This window comes from Micromesistius poutassou, assembly GCF_964030765.1.
Source record: "Micromesistius poutassou genome assembly, chromosome: 5".
NCBI lineage: Eukaryota > Metazoa > Chordata > Actinopteri > Gadiformes > Gadidae > Micromesistius > Micromesistius poutassou.
Genome location: NC_140275.1, coordinates 8,064,879 through 8,082,686, shown reverse-complemented (window position 1 = coordinate 8,082,686; position 17,808 = coordinate 8,064,879). Strand labels below are relative to the sequence as shown.

Genomic DNA, 17,808 nt, shown 5'->3' with positions numbered 1-17,808 from the left:
TGTACACAAAACACTGCGACTAACGCGTCACGTCCTCCTTCTACACACTCCACCCACCGCCACCTCTATCTCCAGTATCTCCAGTGTGTGTGAACAGGTCTGATCTCGTGGCTTATCTCCGGCTGTGTGCTGCATGTGTGAAAGTTCGACTCCGGATCAACGCCGCACCCAAGTTCATTCTGAGTTCATCCTGAGTTCATCCTTCATGTGTGAAAAGGTCTACTTGGCTGCGCACCAGACTACTAGTTCTAGATTGTCACAGACCCCCAGCAGACCTCAGGTCAGCTCACAGTCACACTAGAACAGGTTCACTACCCTAAACAGACCTCAGGTCAGCTCACAGTCACACTAGAACCAGGTTCACCTCATCCGGGTTCTCGCTGGTGATGCGGGCGGCGATGACGTGTCCCCTGGGGGCGGGGACGCAGTCGGGGGCCTGGAAGTGGATGAGGGAGTCTCCCCAGGGGGTCTCCCCGTACAGGAGGCGGATGTCCTTGATCCGGAACAGGGGGATCCCCATCGCGATCTGGAGGAGACAGCAGAGGAAGAACATCTGAACGGGGGCTCAGCTGGTTCTCTTACGTTCTTTTGTCTTCCAACACAGACACATGCTGAGACAGACAGACACAGAAATAAGCAGAGATGAACCACAGGGGTTCTAGAGAGAGAGGGACTAGGCCTGGGTCCAGAGAGAGGGACTAGGCCTGGGTCCAGAGAGAGGGACTGGAGAGAGGGCGACCAGGCCAGGGGGTTCTGGGGGTCCTGGGGGGTCTGGGGGTCCTGGGGTTCTGGGGGTTCTGGGGGTTCTGGGGGTCCTGGGGGTTTTGGGGGTCCTGGGGGTTCTGGGGGTCCGGGGAGAGCCCACCTGCAGCTGTGCCGCTGGCAGGTTGACGTCTGCGATCATCTCGGTGCAGGGGTGCTCCACCTGGAGACGGGGGTTCAGCTCCAGGAAGTGGAAGCTGCCGTCCTCTGAGAAGAGGTACTCCACCGTGCCTGCGCTGACGTAGCCCACCATCTTGGCCAGGCGCACCGCGTGCTGCACACACACACACACACACACACACACACACACACACACACACACACACACACACACACACACACACACACACACACACACACACACACACACACACACACACACACACACACACACAGGTCAGGGGTTATTATATATTAAAGGTGAGGTAGGTAAGAGTAAAAAGGGATGCCTGGAATTTAATTTCATGGCCGTCCACGACTCCTATTTGTTGTCCTCTGATGCCCAATGAAACGATGACGCTTGAATCTCACCTGCTCCATCTGCTCAAAGGTGGGGGCGGCGGCCACGGTGGCGGGGGCCTCCTCGATGATCTTCTGGTGCCTCCTCTGGATGGAGCAGTCCCGCCCGAACAGGGAGATGGCGTGGCCGTACTGGTCGGCCAGGATCTGCACCTCCAGGTGGCGGGCGTGCTGGGCCAGCTGCATGATGAAGATGGGGGAGCCCGGGACCTCGGCCTGGACCTGAGACCAGACAGCAAGACGCCTCAACCTCAGCAAGACGCCTCAACCTCAACCTCAGCAAGACGCCTCAACCTCAGCAAGACGTCATTACATCAACCTCAGCAAGACGCCTCAACCTCAGCAAGACGCCTCAACCTCAACCTCAACCTCAGCAAGACGTCATTACATCCGTTAGCCTCGTTTACCCTTACGTCCATGTATATATATATATATATATATATATGTGTGTGTCGTAGCGAGCCTGACCTGTCTGTAGAGGTTGGGGAAGTCCTCCACGTTCTCCACCTTGCGGATTCCCTTCCCTCCTCCGCCCTCAGAGGCCTTGATGACGACGGGGTACCCGATCCTCTCCGCCCCCTGGAGGAGAACCATGGAGATCAGGATCACACTAGATCACATAACCATGGAGAGAACCATGGAGAGAACCATGGAGATCAGGATCACACTAGATCACACTAGATCACATAACCATGGAGTGAACCATGGAGATCAGGAGGCTGCTCCTCTTCAATAGGTCTCTAGTCGTTCTCTCCCGTGTCCTACAGCAGCTCACCGCCAGCCCGTCGTCAACGTCGCGCACGCAGCCGTGGGCGTAGACCTCTGGGGGGACGCTGATGACCTCCAGCTGGTCCTCCTCGGTCCAGTCCACCCTCAGACCTAGACCCCCACCCCCCAGACACAGGTCAGACCTAGACCCCCACCCCCCAGACACAGGTCAGACATGAACTGAGCCTGTGTGTGTGTGTGTGTGTGTGTGTGTGTGTCTCTCTCACACACACACACACACACACACACACACACACACACACACACACACACACACACACACACACACACACACACACACACACACACACACACACACACACACGACGCATGTTTAAAGATTTTCAGATGTATACCCATATACTTTGTTTAACATAAGATAATGAGTAGGTGGGGGGTGGATTCATCGCTCTGTGTTCTGGTTATGAAACGGGTTCAGATGGTCCATCACTCATGGACCAATCAGAGGAGAGGCATGCAGCAGAGGAGGAGGAGGAGGAGGAGGAGGAGGAGGAGTCACCTGATCCACTCCAGGGCAGTGTGGGGATGTCTGCGCTCTGGGCCACAATGGCGGAGGCCACCTTGTCCCCCAGCGCCCACATGGCCTTACTGGACGGGCCTGCACACAGTCCAGTTACAGTCAGGGCGTTTAGCAGACGCTTTTCATTAGTCAGAAGAAAGAGAAACAACAATCTATCTCTGTGGGTACAGTAATGATCATATGTCATAATGTTCATAGAACCAAGAGCCAGCACTAACCATCACTAGGTTAACCCATTCCCTGTATACACTAACCATCACTAGGTTAACCCATTCCCCGTATACACTAACCATCACTAGGTTAACCCATTCCCCGTATACACTAACCATCACTAGGTTAACCCATTCCCTGTATACACTAACCATCACTAGGTTAACCCATTCCCCGTATACACTAACCATCACTAGGTTAACCCATTCCCCGTATACACTAACCATCACTAGGTTAACCCATTCCCTGTATACACTAACCATCACTAGGTTAACCCATTCCCCATATACACTAACCATCACTAGGTTAACCCATTCCCCGTATACACTAACCATCACTAGGTTAACCTATTCCCCGTACACACTAACCATCACTAGGTTAACCCATTCCACGTGTACAACAGATAGCTAGGATAAGATGCTACACCATGCTAAGTACTACGTTTGTTTTTGTTGAAGGACGTACAACATTCACTCATTGCGTGTGAATCTGTCCACATGCCAACCGCCCGACCACCGTTTGAAACCCCAAACCAGAATAAACATGAACAACATATCCTCAACACACGCCCCTTTGAGCTCTTTACCCAGGAACGAGATCCCAGCCTTGTCCAGCAGCTCCGGTAGTTTGGGGTTCTCTGATGCGTGACCCCAACCGGCCCAGACGGCCTGGGGGGAGACGAACACAGTCCCTAAGAACACAGTCCCTAAGAACACAGTCCCTAAGAACACAGTCCCCAAGAACACAGTCCCCAAGAACACAGTCCCCAAGAACACAGTCCCCAAGAACACAGTCCCCAAGAACACAGTCCCTAAGAACACAGTCCCCAAGAACACAGTCCCCAAGAACACAGTCCCCAAGAACACAGTCCCCAAGAACACAGTCCCCAAGAACACAGTCCCCAAGAACACAGTCCCTAAGAACACAGTCCCTAAGAACACAGTCCCTAAGAACACAGTCCCTAAGTACCGCAGAGTTCTATCCAACAATACTGGTTACTGTGACTGTGAGGTCTTCTGAGGACTTGATGAGTGCTACCTGGACCGGGATCCTCTTGGCGATGTCCACGATCAGCTCTACGTTGGCGTAGTTGTTGTTGTTGGGCCCTCCGGGTACGGGCACGTAGTGGTCCGCCATTTTGATGTACTCTACAAAGAAGAGCGAAAGCAACGCGTGTTATGCCTGGGGTTAGAGGAGGTGCCCACCACACACCGCTGTGTTTATAACCCAGCTTGGTACCGAACCGAACCTCCCTACCTGCGTTGGCCTTCAGGTCCTCAGGCGTAACCATGACGACGAAGCGGATGGTTCTCTCATTGCGGAACATATCGTAGGACCACCGGCGGATGGACCGCATGCACTTCACCGCCGCGATGCCGTTGTTAGCGATCAGCACCTGAAACACCACGAGAGGACGGAGAGAGGAGGTGGTCCACGGTGGATTAGTTTACAAAGCACTAAAATCATAGTTCCAAGGATACTGAAGCGAGGGCAGAGAGCCGAGACCACGCTACCTTCTCAATGACCCGGTTGCCACCAAAGCGGGTCACAAACTCTGCAGGCGAGGCCACCGTGAAGTCTCGCTGCAGATCCATCCTCCTGTGTTCACGTCCTTTCTTCACCAGGTGGAGGCCGGACATGCTAGGCCTGAACAACACAAAGGGTTGATTAGTGCTACCACCTGCTTCACGTACAGATCTACATCCTCATGCCTCTACATCTCAATGACAGGTGGAGGAAGCCTCCAAACACCCCCGCAATACAAAACGTCCACACCTGAACCTTCACATGGGCGGCACAGATGAAGATCCAGCAGCAGCAGATAAACAGAAGCCCAGGTGAAGATCTGTCCATCTTCTCTGTTTTCCGAGGCCTACATAAGGTCACTGAATAATAACAATAGTCCAAGACCATAGTCCAAGACTTTGAGTCTAGGACCACACTCGTCATGAACACGTTTGCGAGTCACATGGAGAGAATCGGACTTGTTTATCTTGAGTTAAACAATGCCATCACTGCAGGTTTACAGTGGGAGAGGCAGCCTTCACGACCAACACTGACAGCTTCTAAATGCACTCTTCAGTTCATGCTCAGCCTCTCAGCTACGGTCACCATACTGTATTATTCAGGATGATATGAACTTTAGACTTAACTCTCCTATTTCCAACTTTGTACACTTGAGATTAACAAGATAACCTTCCCACTTGTTGCTGGACTCCACTAATTTCCTTGCTCTTAAGCATGAAAAAAACAAGATATTAATTCAATTCAACATTGTTCTGCTCTGTCAACACACGTCTGTTGTTGTTAACATTATGGGGAACAGGGTGTTTATTCCTTGTGTGGGCATACATGCAGATATAGTGAATGCTGCAGGGGAACTTTCTGTTAGAGTGGCCGTTTTATTCTCGTGGTCTGATAATCTGCTTCACTTCCTACCACTCAAATGGAGCCTTTGTTTTCCTTCAGACCTCCATGTGCAACGTCAACCCTCTACCTGTAACATCACAACAACACACTACGCACATGCTGTGGCCTCGGACCACTCACTCCAAATGGAATGAAATGCAGATGGTTTACCCTATAGTAGTGCTGCTTTGTGCTAGCCACAGAATCATAAAGGCTACGTCCACAAACAAGCAAAGGAAGGAAGTGAAGCCATTTGGTTTTAAATGGAACCAACCTTCAGAGGCACTGAACCCAGTTGAACCCTGGCCCCATCCTGCTGTCTCTGTAGCACAGCGCCATGCAGACCTCACCGGTGCAGTTAACACGTAGGACACGATGATAACATGACTGACGGCCCCTACGCTCTCTGGGCCAGCTGCTTCCCGCTCCCAGTGAGGTATACACCCTGGCAGACACGTGCCTGGGCCTACCCTATCACAGGTAAACACACCCTCAGGCCAGCCAAGGAACAGGACTTAGAAAACAAATGACTGAAGAAGAGCACAGAGAACTGGTCCTTCCCTGTCAATAATCCCCATACTCAACCAACAGACCAGAAGACGTATCGAGAGCCACAGGTACCTTCATATTTACTCATTTGACCTTGAGGGTCAAAGCAATCACACCAGATGATGATGAGTTCAAGAACTAAATCTCATTACATTGTGATTATGGCTACTTGTCCCTCCAACAGCAAGACAAACAGAACATCCCTCCGTCATTCAGTCATTCTGTCATTCTGTCAGTGCAACATAACGAAAGAGAGGATGAATGAAATCAAATTAAACTCATGGAATTAAATAAAGAATGGAGAGCAGAAAGCAAGGAAGGCATCAGCTCTTTATCTATTACAAGAATACAATGTTTGTGTGTTCATACAATGTGTTTCTGTCCAGCGGTAACGTGACCCTGCCACACTCGGACCTGGTCTGAGTGGCATGGGGAGTGGTTCCAATTATAGCACCGAGAAGTGTGTGGCATGCGACAATAACAACGCTAGAGAGGACACGCAGCCCACACGCAGCCCACACGCAGCCCACACGCAGCCCAAACGCAGCCCAAACGCAGCCCTCACGCAGCCATCACGCAGCCGTCACCTGACTCCAGGCAGCTTGGGAAGACAGACTGAGGACAATCAGACATGTCAACTCTCTCACATACACACACACACACACACACACTCTTCAGGTTGTTGTTCCAAGTTTGATTTCAGCCACAACTAGGGTGTGTGTGTGTGTGTGTGTGTGTGTGTGTGTGTGTGTGTGTGTGTGTGTGTGTGTGTGTGTGTGTGTGTGTGTGTGTGTGTGTGTGTGTGTGTGTGTGTGTGTGTGCGTGCTTACTTCATCACAGAGCTTGCCCGTGGTGGTGCTGGGCAGGTCGGCCGCGGGGTGGTGGTGGTGGTGGTGGAGGTGGTGGTGGTGGAGGTGGAGCTGGAGGTGGAGGAGGACGGGGGCTGGGAGGGACCTGATGGGGGCTTGGCGACCAGAGGCCCGTCATCATCAGAGGAATTGTCCTCGGAAGCTCCCAGGATGAAGGCCAGTTTGGGCCTGGGACTCTTGGAGGCCATCAGGGGGCGGAGTGCTGTGGACAGCTGCCTCTCGGCCTCCCCTTCGCTGGAGGTCTCCTCTGGTCGGGGGTCTCCTACCGCTGCTCCTGAGGCCGCTGGAGGTTCTGGAGCAGCACCTGTCGCTGCGCCGTCGTCCTGAGAGCCGGGGTCCTCCTGGCCAGCGGGGGCAGCGGTGCTGCTAGTGGCGGCGGGCTGCTGGGGTTGCTTCCCTGGACGAGGGAGGGCGTGAGTGTGAGTGGGCAGCTCCTCCGGCACTGCAGCAGAAGCTTGTCCTCCTCCAGGCATGCCTACCTTGGCCTGGGTGTGCAACATCCACCCTAGGAACAAGATGAAGAGGCCTAATCCCAGCACGGCGAGAGGCAGCATTCACAGGCACCCGCTCTGTAATGCAGGGAGAAGGAACTGGATCAGCAACATGTGTTTCCAAACGCCACACTGTACTGTGTATTTGCAGCCTTCGATAAGGACTATCTTCTGAGCGAGGGAGGAGGCTGGTCTTCTAACCGAATGTGTGAATGCGGTGAAACAAGCTGCATCTTCTAAGGGAGGAATAAACAGTTGATCTCTGGCAGCTGTCACAGGGCTGTCCACAAGGCAGGACAGCCTTGTGGGATAAAGGTCAACACTTAGGCACGGGGTGAGCCGCTGATTAGTGGAGGTGGACACAGCGCAGATATGAGCCACACAGACAACTTAGACTTTCGGAAATAAAGTGAGCTCCGATAAAGACATCACGCAACAAATGGGCTGTTTGTGCTGGGTGACGCCCGGCCTGACTAGAGGGTTAGGTGAGGTGAGCCCACTTCCCTTTTATTGCGATAGCAACCAGTTATTAATTCCTCTCGTTGATAAGATGTCTCTCCATAAAACGGTTCCTTTCAGATGGCAGCTAGTATAACCTCTAGCACCAGTACCTGTTAGAGGTCATAAAAACATTTAGTTTGACTGAGGGCTTTTAAAAGAGAGGCGTTATGTTCAATTCAGACATTAAAATAAAGTCGATCATTAGAGAATATTAAAATGTCAAACTAACGTGCAAAACCTCTTCAGTTCACAGCCTGCACAGGGGGATAACTTCAGTGTGACAGTAATGATGCAATCCTGCATAACTATAACAAACTCATCACTTTAGTTTGAAACCAAGGTATTTTTATACTTTATTAGGATACTTTATTATAGCCATAACTTAATTAATACTATTTTACTTATTTCTTGCATATGTCATGAGACAGCTTATAGGTATTAGGAATGCCGTAGCATTGCTTGTGCAGCTACCCTACAGGGAAGCCTTTAACAGTTGAATACAGATTAACAGGTTCAAGTTCACATGTGAACAACAACAACATGTGGGAGCGTGTTGTTGACAGCCGGAAACAACGACAGCTATAAAGACTCTAAGCGCTCTTAACGTGCAATATACCGGACCTGGTTTGACCTGAGCCTCATTCTCGTCCACTTGTAACTGCGTCTCCTTGAAGAACCTCCAGGTTCACTAAACCACCGATCAGAGCTTCTCTATCGAAGATCTCATCATGAGTGCAACCAGGACGGTCTTAAATCACCTACCGTCAAGAACACTTCCAGGCGGCTCATGCCTGGGGAGATCTGGTAAACATGTGGACGTTCACTAGTCCGAAGGGGAGGGGGGGGGCTTCCTGAGCGAGGGAACCGCCCCTAAAGTAGGCGTGGTATGGGCGGGGATGCGATCGAGGATTACCGTAATAAAGAACATCGACTTGTAGATACAGTGAAGGCGTGTGTCCACCACAATGCACACTTAGTTAGCTGTCGCCTGCCGTTCAATGCCAATAGATCGTAAATCAATCAAATTGTGATCATTCAAATCGTTTTCAAAGTATTCAAGGGAAACTTTGAAAACAGAACAACCTTGCAGAAAAACATTGATATTCGAGTACCATCCGGCTTAACATTTTTGCATTTTCCAAGAGTTTTCACGACAAGACTGAATTGACCATGGGTTGTTATCATAGACCCATAGACATCTTTTAAGTAGACGCAACATCGACCGCTACTGCCTACTGGCGCTGACGAGACGCGGGGCCGCCATCTTGGAGTGGTGATCCGCTCCACTCAGTGTAATTCATTTGGCAGGAGCAATGAACTGTCAGCGCATTTAATTAATCTAACCTCACTGAATACCACTGATTTTCACGCGGTTTTTTGTCATACGTGTAGCTATGATAAAGGACACATGTTTTGGCGTGTTTTATTATTCATAGTTGGCTTAACACTAATAGAATATTCTTATATGCTATAAGTGACCAGACGTCCGAGATCAAAACTGGGAATATAATCCCCGAGAAGGGGAAAAAAACGGTCAGCTATTTTTAAGTAGAAGAAACAATATGATTAGGTTATATATAGGCCCTACATATACGTGGTATATCCTACATAAACAATGTATGAATACATTAGATATCTTAGGGACTTATAGACTGTATCTCTGTTGCTGCAGCAGCAGAGTTTATTCTGTCTTGACACTATGTATTGATATTTTGTATTACATTCTTCCCTTAAATGATTATGTTTACAGTGATTGTTTTATATGTATTTTTTATGTATGTCGCTTTGGATAAAAGCGTCTGCCAAATACTTAAACATAAATAAACACCTGAAAGTTTTTATATCAGCTAAAACCACCAATCTGTTTCACTGGATTCAGAATAAAACCAAATTCTGTCTTACCCAACAATGTTAGTATTTCAATATTGTTACTTGAACGACTTATTCATGGTTCCAATTATACTGTTAAGAAAGTATTGTCTTATACTTTGCCTAAAATTAGACAAAATAGAACATTTCCTTACAAAGACGAATGGGGCCGGGGAACTAAGTTTTAACTTAATATTTGCCTTGTAGAATTCAGAAAGATTAAAAGTGCAAATATATCAATAAAAATTGGGAATTATACACAAGTTAACATTCAATTCAATTTTATTTATAGAGTGCCAAAACATTACACGTCTCACGGCGCTTTACAGAGTATTGAACATTCAGAGAGAGCCCATGAGTAACAGGGGCGAGGAAAAACTCCCTAGAATTGGAGATACATATAGGAAGAAACCTCGAGCAGATCCACGACCCGAGGGCCTGACCCATCTGCCTAGGGTCAGTTACAGGGCAGTGAGGTTTGTATACATGATAAATTAATAGGTTAGTTAGGTGTAGAGAATAGAACATGGTGTTTAGAGCCACCTGGGGTGTATGTTACAAAGAGGTGGGATGGTTACCTTACCAGTATGATAATGCATGAATCCCATTTAGTGTCAGAAAGTTCAAATTGTCTAGTGTAGGGATGAATTGTCATAGGGATTAGGAATTGTCATAGGGCAGTAGTGGATCTCTAGGCAGCGCAGGCCAGGAATCCGGTCAAGGGGACAGCAACAGGTGATGGTAGGGCAGTCATAGGGATGGGACTTCAGGTGCGATGAGGGCCAAATACAAGGATGGCTAATGACTGGTAATGGTTTACCTCACAAGTGAGGTAAGGGGGAAGAGAGAGATATATAGAGTGGGTTAGTATTGCTATACGTTTCATGATGGTTAGTATTAAGTGTATCAATGGTACTATAGTGTTACACTATAGAGAGAAAAGGCAAGAAATGTTATATATTGATAATATGATTTATCAAGTCTCAGTTCATAGCTGGGTGAACACAGTAGTTAAACAGTAATCCCAAAAAATACCCCATTCCAGATGTCAGGAAAGTGTGGCAGGACCTTTTCCTGTTTATCACACACTTCACGAAAGTGGGCTACACAAAATTGGGTTGGAAAGCTAGACTAGCTATACTGTATAGCCACTGTCCATCTGATTGTCTGGTTAACTAATATCATACATGCTTTTACTGGCTTGATATTCGCTGCTATGGTTAAGGTTAGGTTTAGGGTTAGGGATAAGGGTGAGGATGAGGATAAGGGTGAGGATTAGGGTAAGGTTGGGGGTGAGGGTAAGGGAGGTGGGCGGTTAGGGTATAGGGGAGGGGAGAGGTTAGGGTTAGAGGAGGGGGGGGGGGGGGTATGAGTAAAGGAGGGGGGAGGGGGAGGTAAGGGTGTATGGGGGAGGACAGAGGTCAGGGTATAGAGGGGGAGGTTAGGGTATAGGGGAGGGAGGTTGGGAGAGGATATGGGAGGGGGGGGAGGGGGGAGGTTAGGATATAGGGGAGAGGTAACCTTACCTCATTAGGGTAACATGCATGTGTATAATAAAAATTACCATACAACAAGCCACACAACCAGGTCATTTTAAATGATTTTATATCATAAAACATCAGTATACATTTCAACATCTGTGCACACAGTGAAACAATTCTGGGATGTGATTTTAAAAAAACAACGGTTCATCGTGAGACCATCTGACCCTAACACTGAACCATGAGGAACCCGCGAAGGAACCCTTGAGAAACAAGGAACCCTTGACAACCCGTGACTTAAGTCACGTCCTGCGAGGTAGAAGTTGCATCTGAAGTCTCCACCGTCCAGCTCTGATGAGGCGCCGTCGGTGGGTCACTGAAATGTTGCAAGAGGAAAAACACAAATCGTTAGCCTCGTAGCATGATCAATGTTGCTATCCATAGGCCAACAATGTCAATGAGGCTACCAATGTCGATTACACTATGAGGCTACCCATGTCGATTACGCTATGAGGCTACCATGTTGATTACACTATGGGGCTACCAATGTCAATTATGCTACAATATCAATTATACTATGAGGCTAATGATATAGATAACTCGTATGAGGCTAGCAATGTTGATTATGCTATGAGGCTAACAATACCCATTATGCTATGAAGCTAACGATATCCATTATGCTATGAAGCTAACTATATCCATTATGCTAGGAGGCTAACGATGTCCAGCTAGGCGGCTAACCGGATTCCGGGTCTCCCTCCAGATAGGTGGCTCCTCCTCCATAATTTTTTTAGTTTATATAATTTGTGTTGAAGAAAATACTTTTGTTTTGAGAATTCTACACTAGAAACACAGTGGTAGTAGTTTATTATTCTTTGGACACCTTGTTTAAATAATTCTGAATCAAATCAAATTTTAAACTTCAACATGAAACATGCACACACTTGGGAATTTGTAATTCAGGAATATAGTAAAACATTCACTTCAACATGAAACATGCACACACTTGGGAATTTGTAATTCAGGAATATAGTAAAACATTCTGTGAATTTAACAGCATAGCTTTGGTGGTGAAACGATGTAAAAAAAACCTGTTGGTATTAACCTTCCAAAGACTTGAGCAGTCCCATCGTAGTCCTCGTCTCGCTCCTGGTGGGTCGTCAGCTTAATCTGTTCACAATACAAACACACATTAAAAGAGTGATGTTACGTCACCAGATTTGAGTGTGACCAGCTGTTACGTTTTAGTGTCCACCTTGATGTACGCTGGATAAACTATAGTAGTAGCAGCTGATGTGACCTTAATTACTTCAAATCACAGCTTTGGCTAAAATTCACAGAATGAAAAATCTGAAGGAAAAACGAATCGTTTGAAATAATTAAAAAGAACCTCTAGGTGTCAAGTGTTTGGTTATGGTTACCCTCCGGTCCACAGCCTCCGGTCCAGCCTGGTGCCCCATTCCTGGTCCAGGGGGATCTGGATACCCTCTGGTCCAGCCTGGTACCCCATGCCTGGTCTAGGGGATCTAGTTACCCTACATTATAATTAAGTGCGAGAAAAGCACTAGACACATCCACATTATTATTATTATTATTATCATTATCATTATCATCATCATCATCCACCCTGGTGACCCATACCTGGTCCAGTGGGATCTGGTCACCTGCTGGTCCTCAACCTCTGGTCCACCCTGGTCCAGGAGATCCTGTGAAGTCAGACAGCATCTTTATAGACCCGTGCACATCGCGGTCTCGAATCTAACTACCAACCCCCCCGCAGAAGCCCCTTACCTTGAGCTGGAACGACGATGGAGATCTTGCGGTGCTTTGGTCGCCTTGTTGCAAAATACAGCCAACAGACTTACCTTGAGCAGATCTAGTAGTTTGTTGCTGTTGGTTCATGTACAAATAATTGACTTACAATACATTTCATATCCCCCCCATTTAGCAAATAATTCCCACACATAAACAAGGCTGACAACAGTACAAAATAACAAACTGTTCTCATGCCTTTTGTCTACTTCCTTACTACTCTCTAAAACATTGCATGCACATCACATGAGTGTTGCCTTACTGATCAGGGTGTGATCTGAGTGACCAGAGATGCATGCTGGGATACTGTGCCATCTGACGCCTACAGTTCTGTAGAGGTTCCACCTCAGGAGAAACAAAGTTTTCAAAAGGCTGTCGTGACATCAGTTACATGACCTGGAACGTCCATCAAGACCGTGACAGGGACTCCCCAAGGAGAAATGCCAAAGGGTAGGCTGTGAGGCTCCCCCTCTCGGCGACTAGAATACAACAGCTCTTACAGGAGAGAATCATGGCGCACATTTCAACGTTCCTCTTCATAGACCTTGAAGCCCCAGTGAGGCTTTCTTCACCTCTTCTGAAGAAGAGCACAACTGCAGCTCGACAGGGACGCTAGTTGGGATGTTTCCAAGATGGTTTCCGATTCAGCCCGAGAAATACTTGGATCTCAGGGCAGGAGTACAGGAGCTCCAGAGGGCTTGCCAGCAGTCCATCATGTTTAGGTTAGGTAGGGAAGCCACGTTGCAGAATGTTTCATCTTCCATCTTCAGTTAGTTGGTTGGTTTCTCATCCGATTCTGTCCATTCGGAATGCCGTTAGTCCATCATCCATTGTACCAAGTAGCCATTGTCGCTTCCCATTGTTTGCATGATTCAGTCACACTACAGTCCAAGCTGCATGACACTCAAGTCATCCTGTCCAGTGTGTAGAAGGTCGAATTGAGATCCAGATGCTAGATCGCTCCAGGCTCTTGCTGTATTGAACACCCACTTTGTTATCCTCTTTGATTTAGGCCACAGACTTGAGTCATCAGAAACATCCGACCAAATGACACACAAGGGTGTTTCAGGAAGAGTAGCATCCTCCTATAGCTGAAAATTAAAATGTTCAGGTAATACAAGCCAAGTAGAAGTAGAAAAATTTCCCCTCACACATGTGGTGCCCAGTACCAGGTTAAAGATTGCCCCTCTCACACTTAGTGCCCCATGCCAGGGCAACGATCGCCCCTCACACTTAATGCCCCGTGCAAAGTCAACAATTGCCCCGCTCACACTTAGTGCCCCATGCCAGGTTAAATATTGCCCCTCACATGAAGTAGTGCCCCATGACATGCAAAGATTGACCAGTACCAGGTTAAAGATCACACTTCTTTATTTTCAGTTATTAGATTGTGTATTTACACAAACAATGACAATACTCAAAGGAATACAAAGCCAAACGAGAGGAGAGACCAGTGGAGGGTTTGTAGGTCTTTGAGAGAGGAGAGACCAGTGGTGGGTTTGTAGGTCTTTGAGAGAGGAGAGACCAGTGGAGGTTTTGACAGAGACCAGCGGTGGCTTTGTAGGTCTTTGAGAGACGAGACCAGTGGAGGGTTTGACGGAGAGACCAGTGCTGGGTTTGTAGGTCTTTGAGAGACCAGTGGTGGGTTTTTAGGTCCTTGAGAGAGGAGAGACCAGCGGAGGTTTTGACAGAGACCAGCGCTGGGTTTGTAGGTCTTTGAGACGAGACCAGTGGCGGGATTGACGGAGAGACCAGTGCTTGGTTTGTAGGTCTTTGCGCCCTGCCCTTCACAAAGAAAAGAGAACTCTTCCCGGGGCTCCCGCCAGCTTCTCCGGGGTCGTTTGCGTTACCACACTGGACGCCTCGCGGCGCCTATCTCCGCCTCTCCAGATTTGGGAATCTGAACCCGACTCCCTTTCGATCGACGGAGGCCATCGCCCCGCAGAGACGAGAGACCAGTGGAGGGTTTGTAGGTCTTTTGAGAGGAGAAACCAGTGGTGGGTTTGTAGGTCTTTGAGAGACCAGTGGTGGGTTTGTAGGTCTTTGAGAGACCAGTGGTGGGTTTTTAGGTCCTTGAGAGAGGAGAGACCAGCGGAGGTTTTGACAGAGACCAGCGCTGGGTTTGTAGGTCTTTGAGACGAGACCAGTGGCGGGATTGACGGAGAGACCAGTGCTTGGTTTGTAGGTCTTTGCGCCCTGCCCTTCACAAAGAAAAGAGAACTCTTCCCGGGGCTCCCGCCAGCTTCTCCGGGGTCGTTTGCGTTACCACACTGGACGCCTCGCGGCGCCTATCTCCGCCTCTCCGGATTTGGGAATCTGAACCCGACTCCCTTTCGATCGACGGAGGCCATCGCCCCGCAGAGACGAGAGACCAGTGGAGGGTTTGTAGGTCTTTTGAGAGGAGAAACCAGTGGTGGGTTTGTAGGTCTTTAAGGAGAGACCAGTGGAGGGTTTGTAGGTCTTTGAGAGGAGAAACCAGTTTGTAGGTCTTTGAGAGAAGAGAAATCAGTGGTGGGTTTGTAGGTCTTTAAGAAGAGACCAGTGGTGGGTTTGATGGAGAGACCAGCGCTGGGTTTGTAGGTCTTTGAGAAAGGAGAGACCAGTGGAGGGTTTGATGGAGAGACCAGTGGTGGGGGGGCTAGGGCTTCAAAGCGTACGGAGGGAAACGTTGGAACGTGCGCCATGGTTCTCAGGTGCAGGAACCAGGTTGGGTTCTAGTTGCTGAGAGGGACAGCCCTCACATCTCGCCCCCTGGTGTGTCTCCTTGAGGAGTCCCTGTCTCCATCCTGAAGGACGTTCCAGTTCATGTAACTGACGTGACGACGGCCTCTTAAACACTAGGAGAGAGAGAGAGAGAGAGAGAGAGAGAGAGAGAGAGAGAGAGAGAGAGAGAGAGAGAGAGAGAGAGAGAGAGAGAGAGAGAGAGAGAGAGAGAGAGAGAGAGAGAGAGAGAGAGAGAGAGAGAGAGAGAGAGAGAGAGAGAGAGAGAGAGAGAGAGAGAGAGGCCGGGGCAGGGCCAGAGAGGCCGGGGCAGGGCCAGAGAGGCCGGGGCAGGGCCAGAGAGGCCGGGGCAGGGCCAGAGAGGCCGGGGCAGGGCCAGAGAGGCCGGGGCAGGGCCTACATGGGGCGGGGCAGGGCCTACATGGGGCGGGGCAGGGCCTACATGGGGCGGGGCAGGGCCTACATGGGGCGGGGCAGGGCCTACATGGGGCGGGACGGGGCCTACATGGGGCGGGGCGGGGCCTACATGGGGCGGGGCGGGGCCTACATGGGGCGGGGCGGGGCCTACATGGGGCGGGGCGGGGCCTACATGGGGCGGGGCGGGGCCTACATGGGGCGGGGCGGGGCCTACATGGGGCGGGGCCTGAGAACCGGTTCAAACTAAACGCTGTCAGCCCACAGCATTAAAAGAAAATGTGACTTACAGTTCGCAGTTTCTTCTTCTTCGTGGTTCGATCGTGATACTCACAGAATCTGTTTCTTCTTCTTGAGCTGTGAAGGAGAGCAACGAGATTAGTTTTACGGCTTGTGTGTGTGTTTTAATTAGTGATTAATCCAATAAATCCAAATAAGTTATTAAAATAAGTTATTTTTCCCATCTAACTACGACGGTAACCGAGTGCGGAGTCATTGTGTGACGTCATGGCCCCGCCCCCCTACGTCTTCCGCCGCCAACTCCGTCATGGAGTCATTGATAAATATCTGCAGCCGCGTCACCCGGCGAAAAATATCAATTAACTCAATTAAAAACAGCTTACGACGACATACATCCAGAACTACTATTATTCAACTTATCAAGTAGGCCTAGAGTAAAAAACAATTAAGATCAATTATAAATAAGTGTCCTACTCACAGCAGGTCCGGATGTAGCGGGCCGTTTTACTTCAAAAAGTGTTCGTTAATTAACCCGACGGTCAACCTGGAAAACAAAAGGACCAGACGGATCATTAGTTACTTTTATAACTTCAACCGGACGTTTCTAACCATGTTTCGGTTAAACTACTAAAATAACATCAATATTAACCGTGTAATGGAGACGGCTCAGCGTCTTTTTCAATCTAACCTGTGGTGGAGCCAACAGCTGACGGAGCGCGAGCAGCAGCAGCACAGTGAGGCTCAATGGAGACGCAGCGCGATCCGCACCGAGACCCGCGAAATAATCAGCGGAACTACATGCAGGTGTGCGCCTATGGAAGCATATATGTAGTAAAATTCAAATAGCAATGCAATTTGCAATTTGCAATTCAATAAGTCATTACATTGTGCAATTGACAATTCATTATGCAATTTAATAATGTAATTTGTAAATAGGCTACGTTATTTAAAGTGTATTTTAATATGCAAAGTGACAATGAAATCCTCAATAAAATTTGCAAAAGTTCTAACAATAAAAATAGAATAACATTTTGTCAATTTATTTGAGTTCCTTTATTCAAATTGAAAAGCTATAGCGTCCCCGTGATTGCAATGCACTTCGCCACGCTCCGTGTGTTGCAAAATTCAAATGACATTTCAATCCGCAAAACACTTTGCAAATCGTTTTGCAAAACGTTTTGCAAAACGTATCAGCCAATCGCGTCTGGGGGGGAACTACGTCACTTGCTCGTCAGACCAGCTGATCATCCACGCACGTTGCAATTTATTTTCTATGCCTAGCATTGTGCCAGATTTGACTCTTAATAGGTCTATGGTTTGACTGAGTTTACGTAATTATGACTGAAAATGGCGGAAAAGACGGTCTGGCAGCTGCTGCGGGATAAATAAATTGCAATGTGCGTGGATGATCAGCTGGTCTGACGAGCAAGTGACGTAGTTCCCCCCCCCCCCCCAGACGCGATTGGCTGATACGTTTTGCAAAACGATTTGCAAAGTGTTTTGCGGATTGAAATGTCATTTGAATTTTGCAATACACGGAGCGTGGCGAAGTGCATTGCAATCACGGGGACGCTATAGCTTTTCAATTTGAATAAAGGAACTCAAAAAATTTGACAAAATATTATTCTATATTTATTGTTATAACTTTTGCA

The 17,808-nt window shown here is 48.5% G+C and overlaps 1 protein-coding gene and 2 long non-coding RNA genes across 6 annotated transcripts in view; all 3 read right to left on the bottom strand.

Moving 5' to 3' along the window:
* Window positions 1-8,442, bottom strand: part of acacb (acetyl-CoA carboxylase beta) — a 35,314-nt gene extending 26,872 nt beyond the window's left edge. For 2 of the 4 annotated variants that reach the window (XM_084468090.1, XM_084468092.1), the window contains exons 1-12: window positions 8,241-8,392; window positions 6,589-7,196; window positions 4,315-4,447; window positions 4,058-4,196; window positions 3,839-3,948; window positions 3,387-3,468; window positions 2,570-2,668; window positions 2,057-2,160; window positions 1,750-1,860; window positions 1,294-1,503; window positions 866-1,036; window positions 365-526 (exon numbers count right to left, since the gene is read on the bottom strand). In XM_084468090.1, coding sequence (XP_084324216.1) covers window positions 365-526; window positions 866-1,036; window positions 1,294-1,503; window positions 1,750-1,860; window positions 2,057-2,160; window positions 2,570-2,668; window positions 3,387-3,468; window positions 3,839-3,948; window positions 4,058-4,196; window positions 4,315-4,447; window positions 6,589-7,181 — 1,914 coding nt within the window. In that variant the 5' untranslated portion in view covers window positions 7,182-7,196; window positions 8,241-8,392. Of the gene's footprint in view, window positions 1-364; window positions 527-865; window positions 1,037-1,293; window positions 1,504-1,749; window positions 1,861-2,056; window positions 2,161-2,569; window positions 2,669-3,386; window positions 3,469-3,838; window positions 3,949-4,057; window positions 4,197-4,314; window positions 4,448-6,588; window positions 7,197-8,240 lie in introns of those variants that run through there. The other 2 variants (XM_084468091.1, XM_084468093.1) reach the window with 2 other exon arrangements.
* A 3,632-nt stretch (window positions 8,443-12,074) lies between these two features.
* On the bottom strand, window positions 12,075-12,739 carry LOC311343855. The gene is made up of 3 exons (XR_014633499.1): window positions 12,611-12,739; window positions 12,391-12,486; window positions 12,075-12,139 (listed from the first exon to the last, which is right to left on the bottom strand). It is a non-coding gene; the product is annotated as an uncharacterized lncRNA (long non-coding RNA).
* Window positions 12,740-16,197: 3,458 nt separating this feature from the next.
* Window positions 16,198-16,947, bottom strand: LOC311343799. Its single transcript, XR_014633495.1, has 3 exons — window positions 16,845-16,947; window positions 16,635-16,700; window positions 16,198-16,273 (listed from the first exon to the last, which is right to left on the bottom strand). It is a non-coding gene; the product is annotated as an uncharacterized lncRNA (long non-coding RNA).
* Window positions 16,948-17,808: the final 861 nt, after the last annotated feature.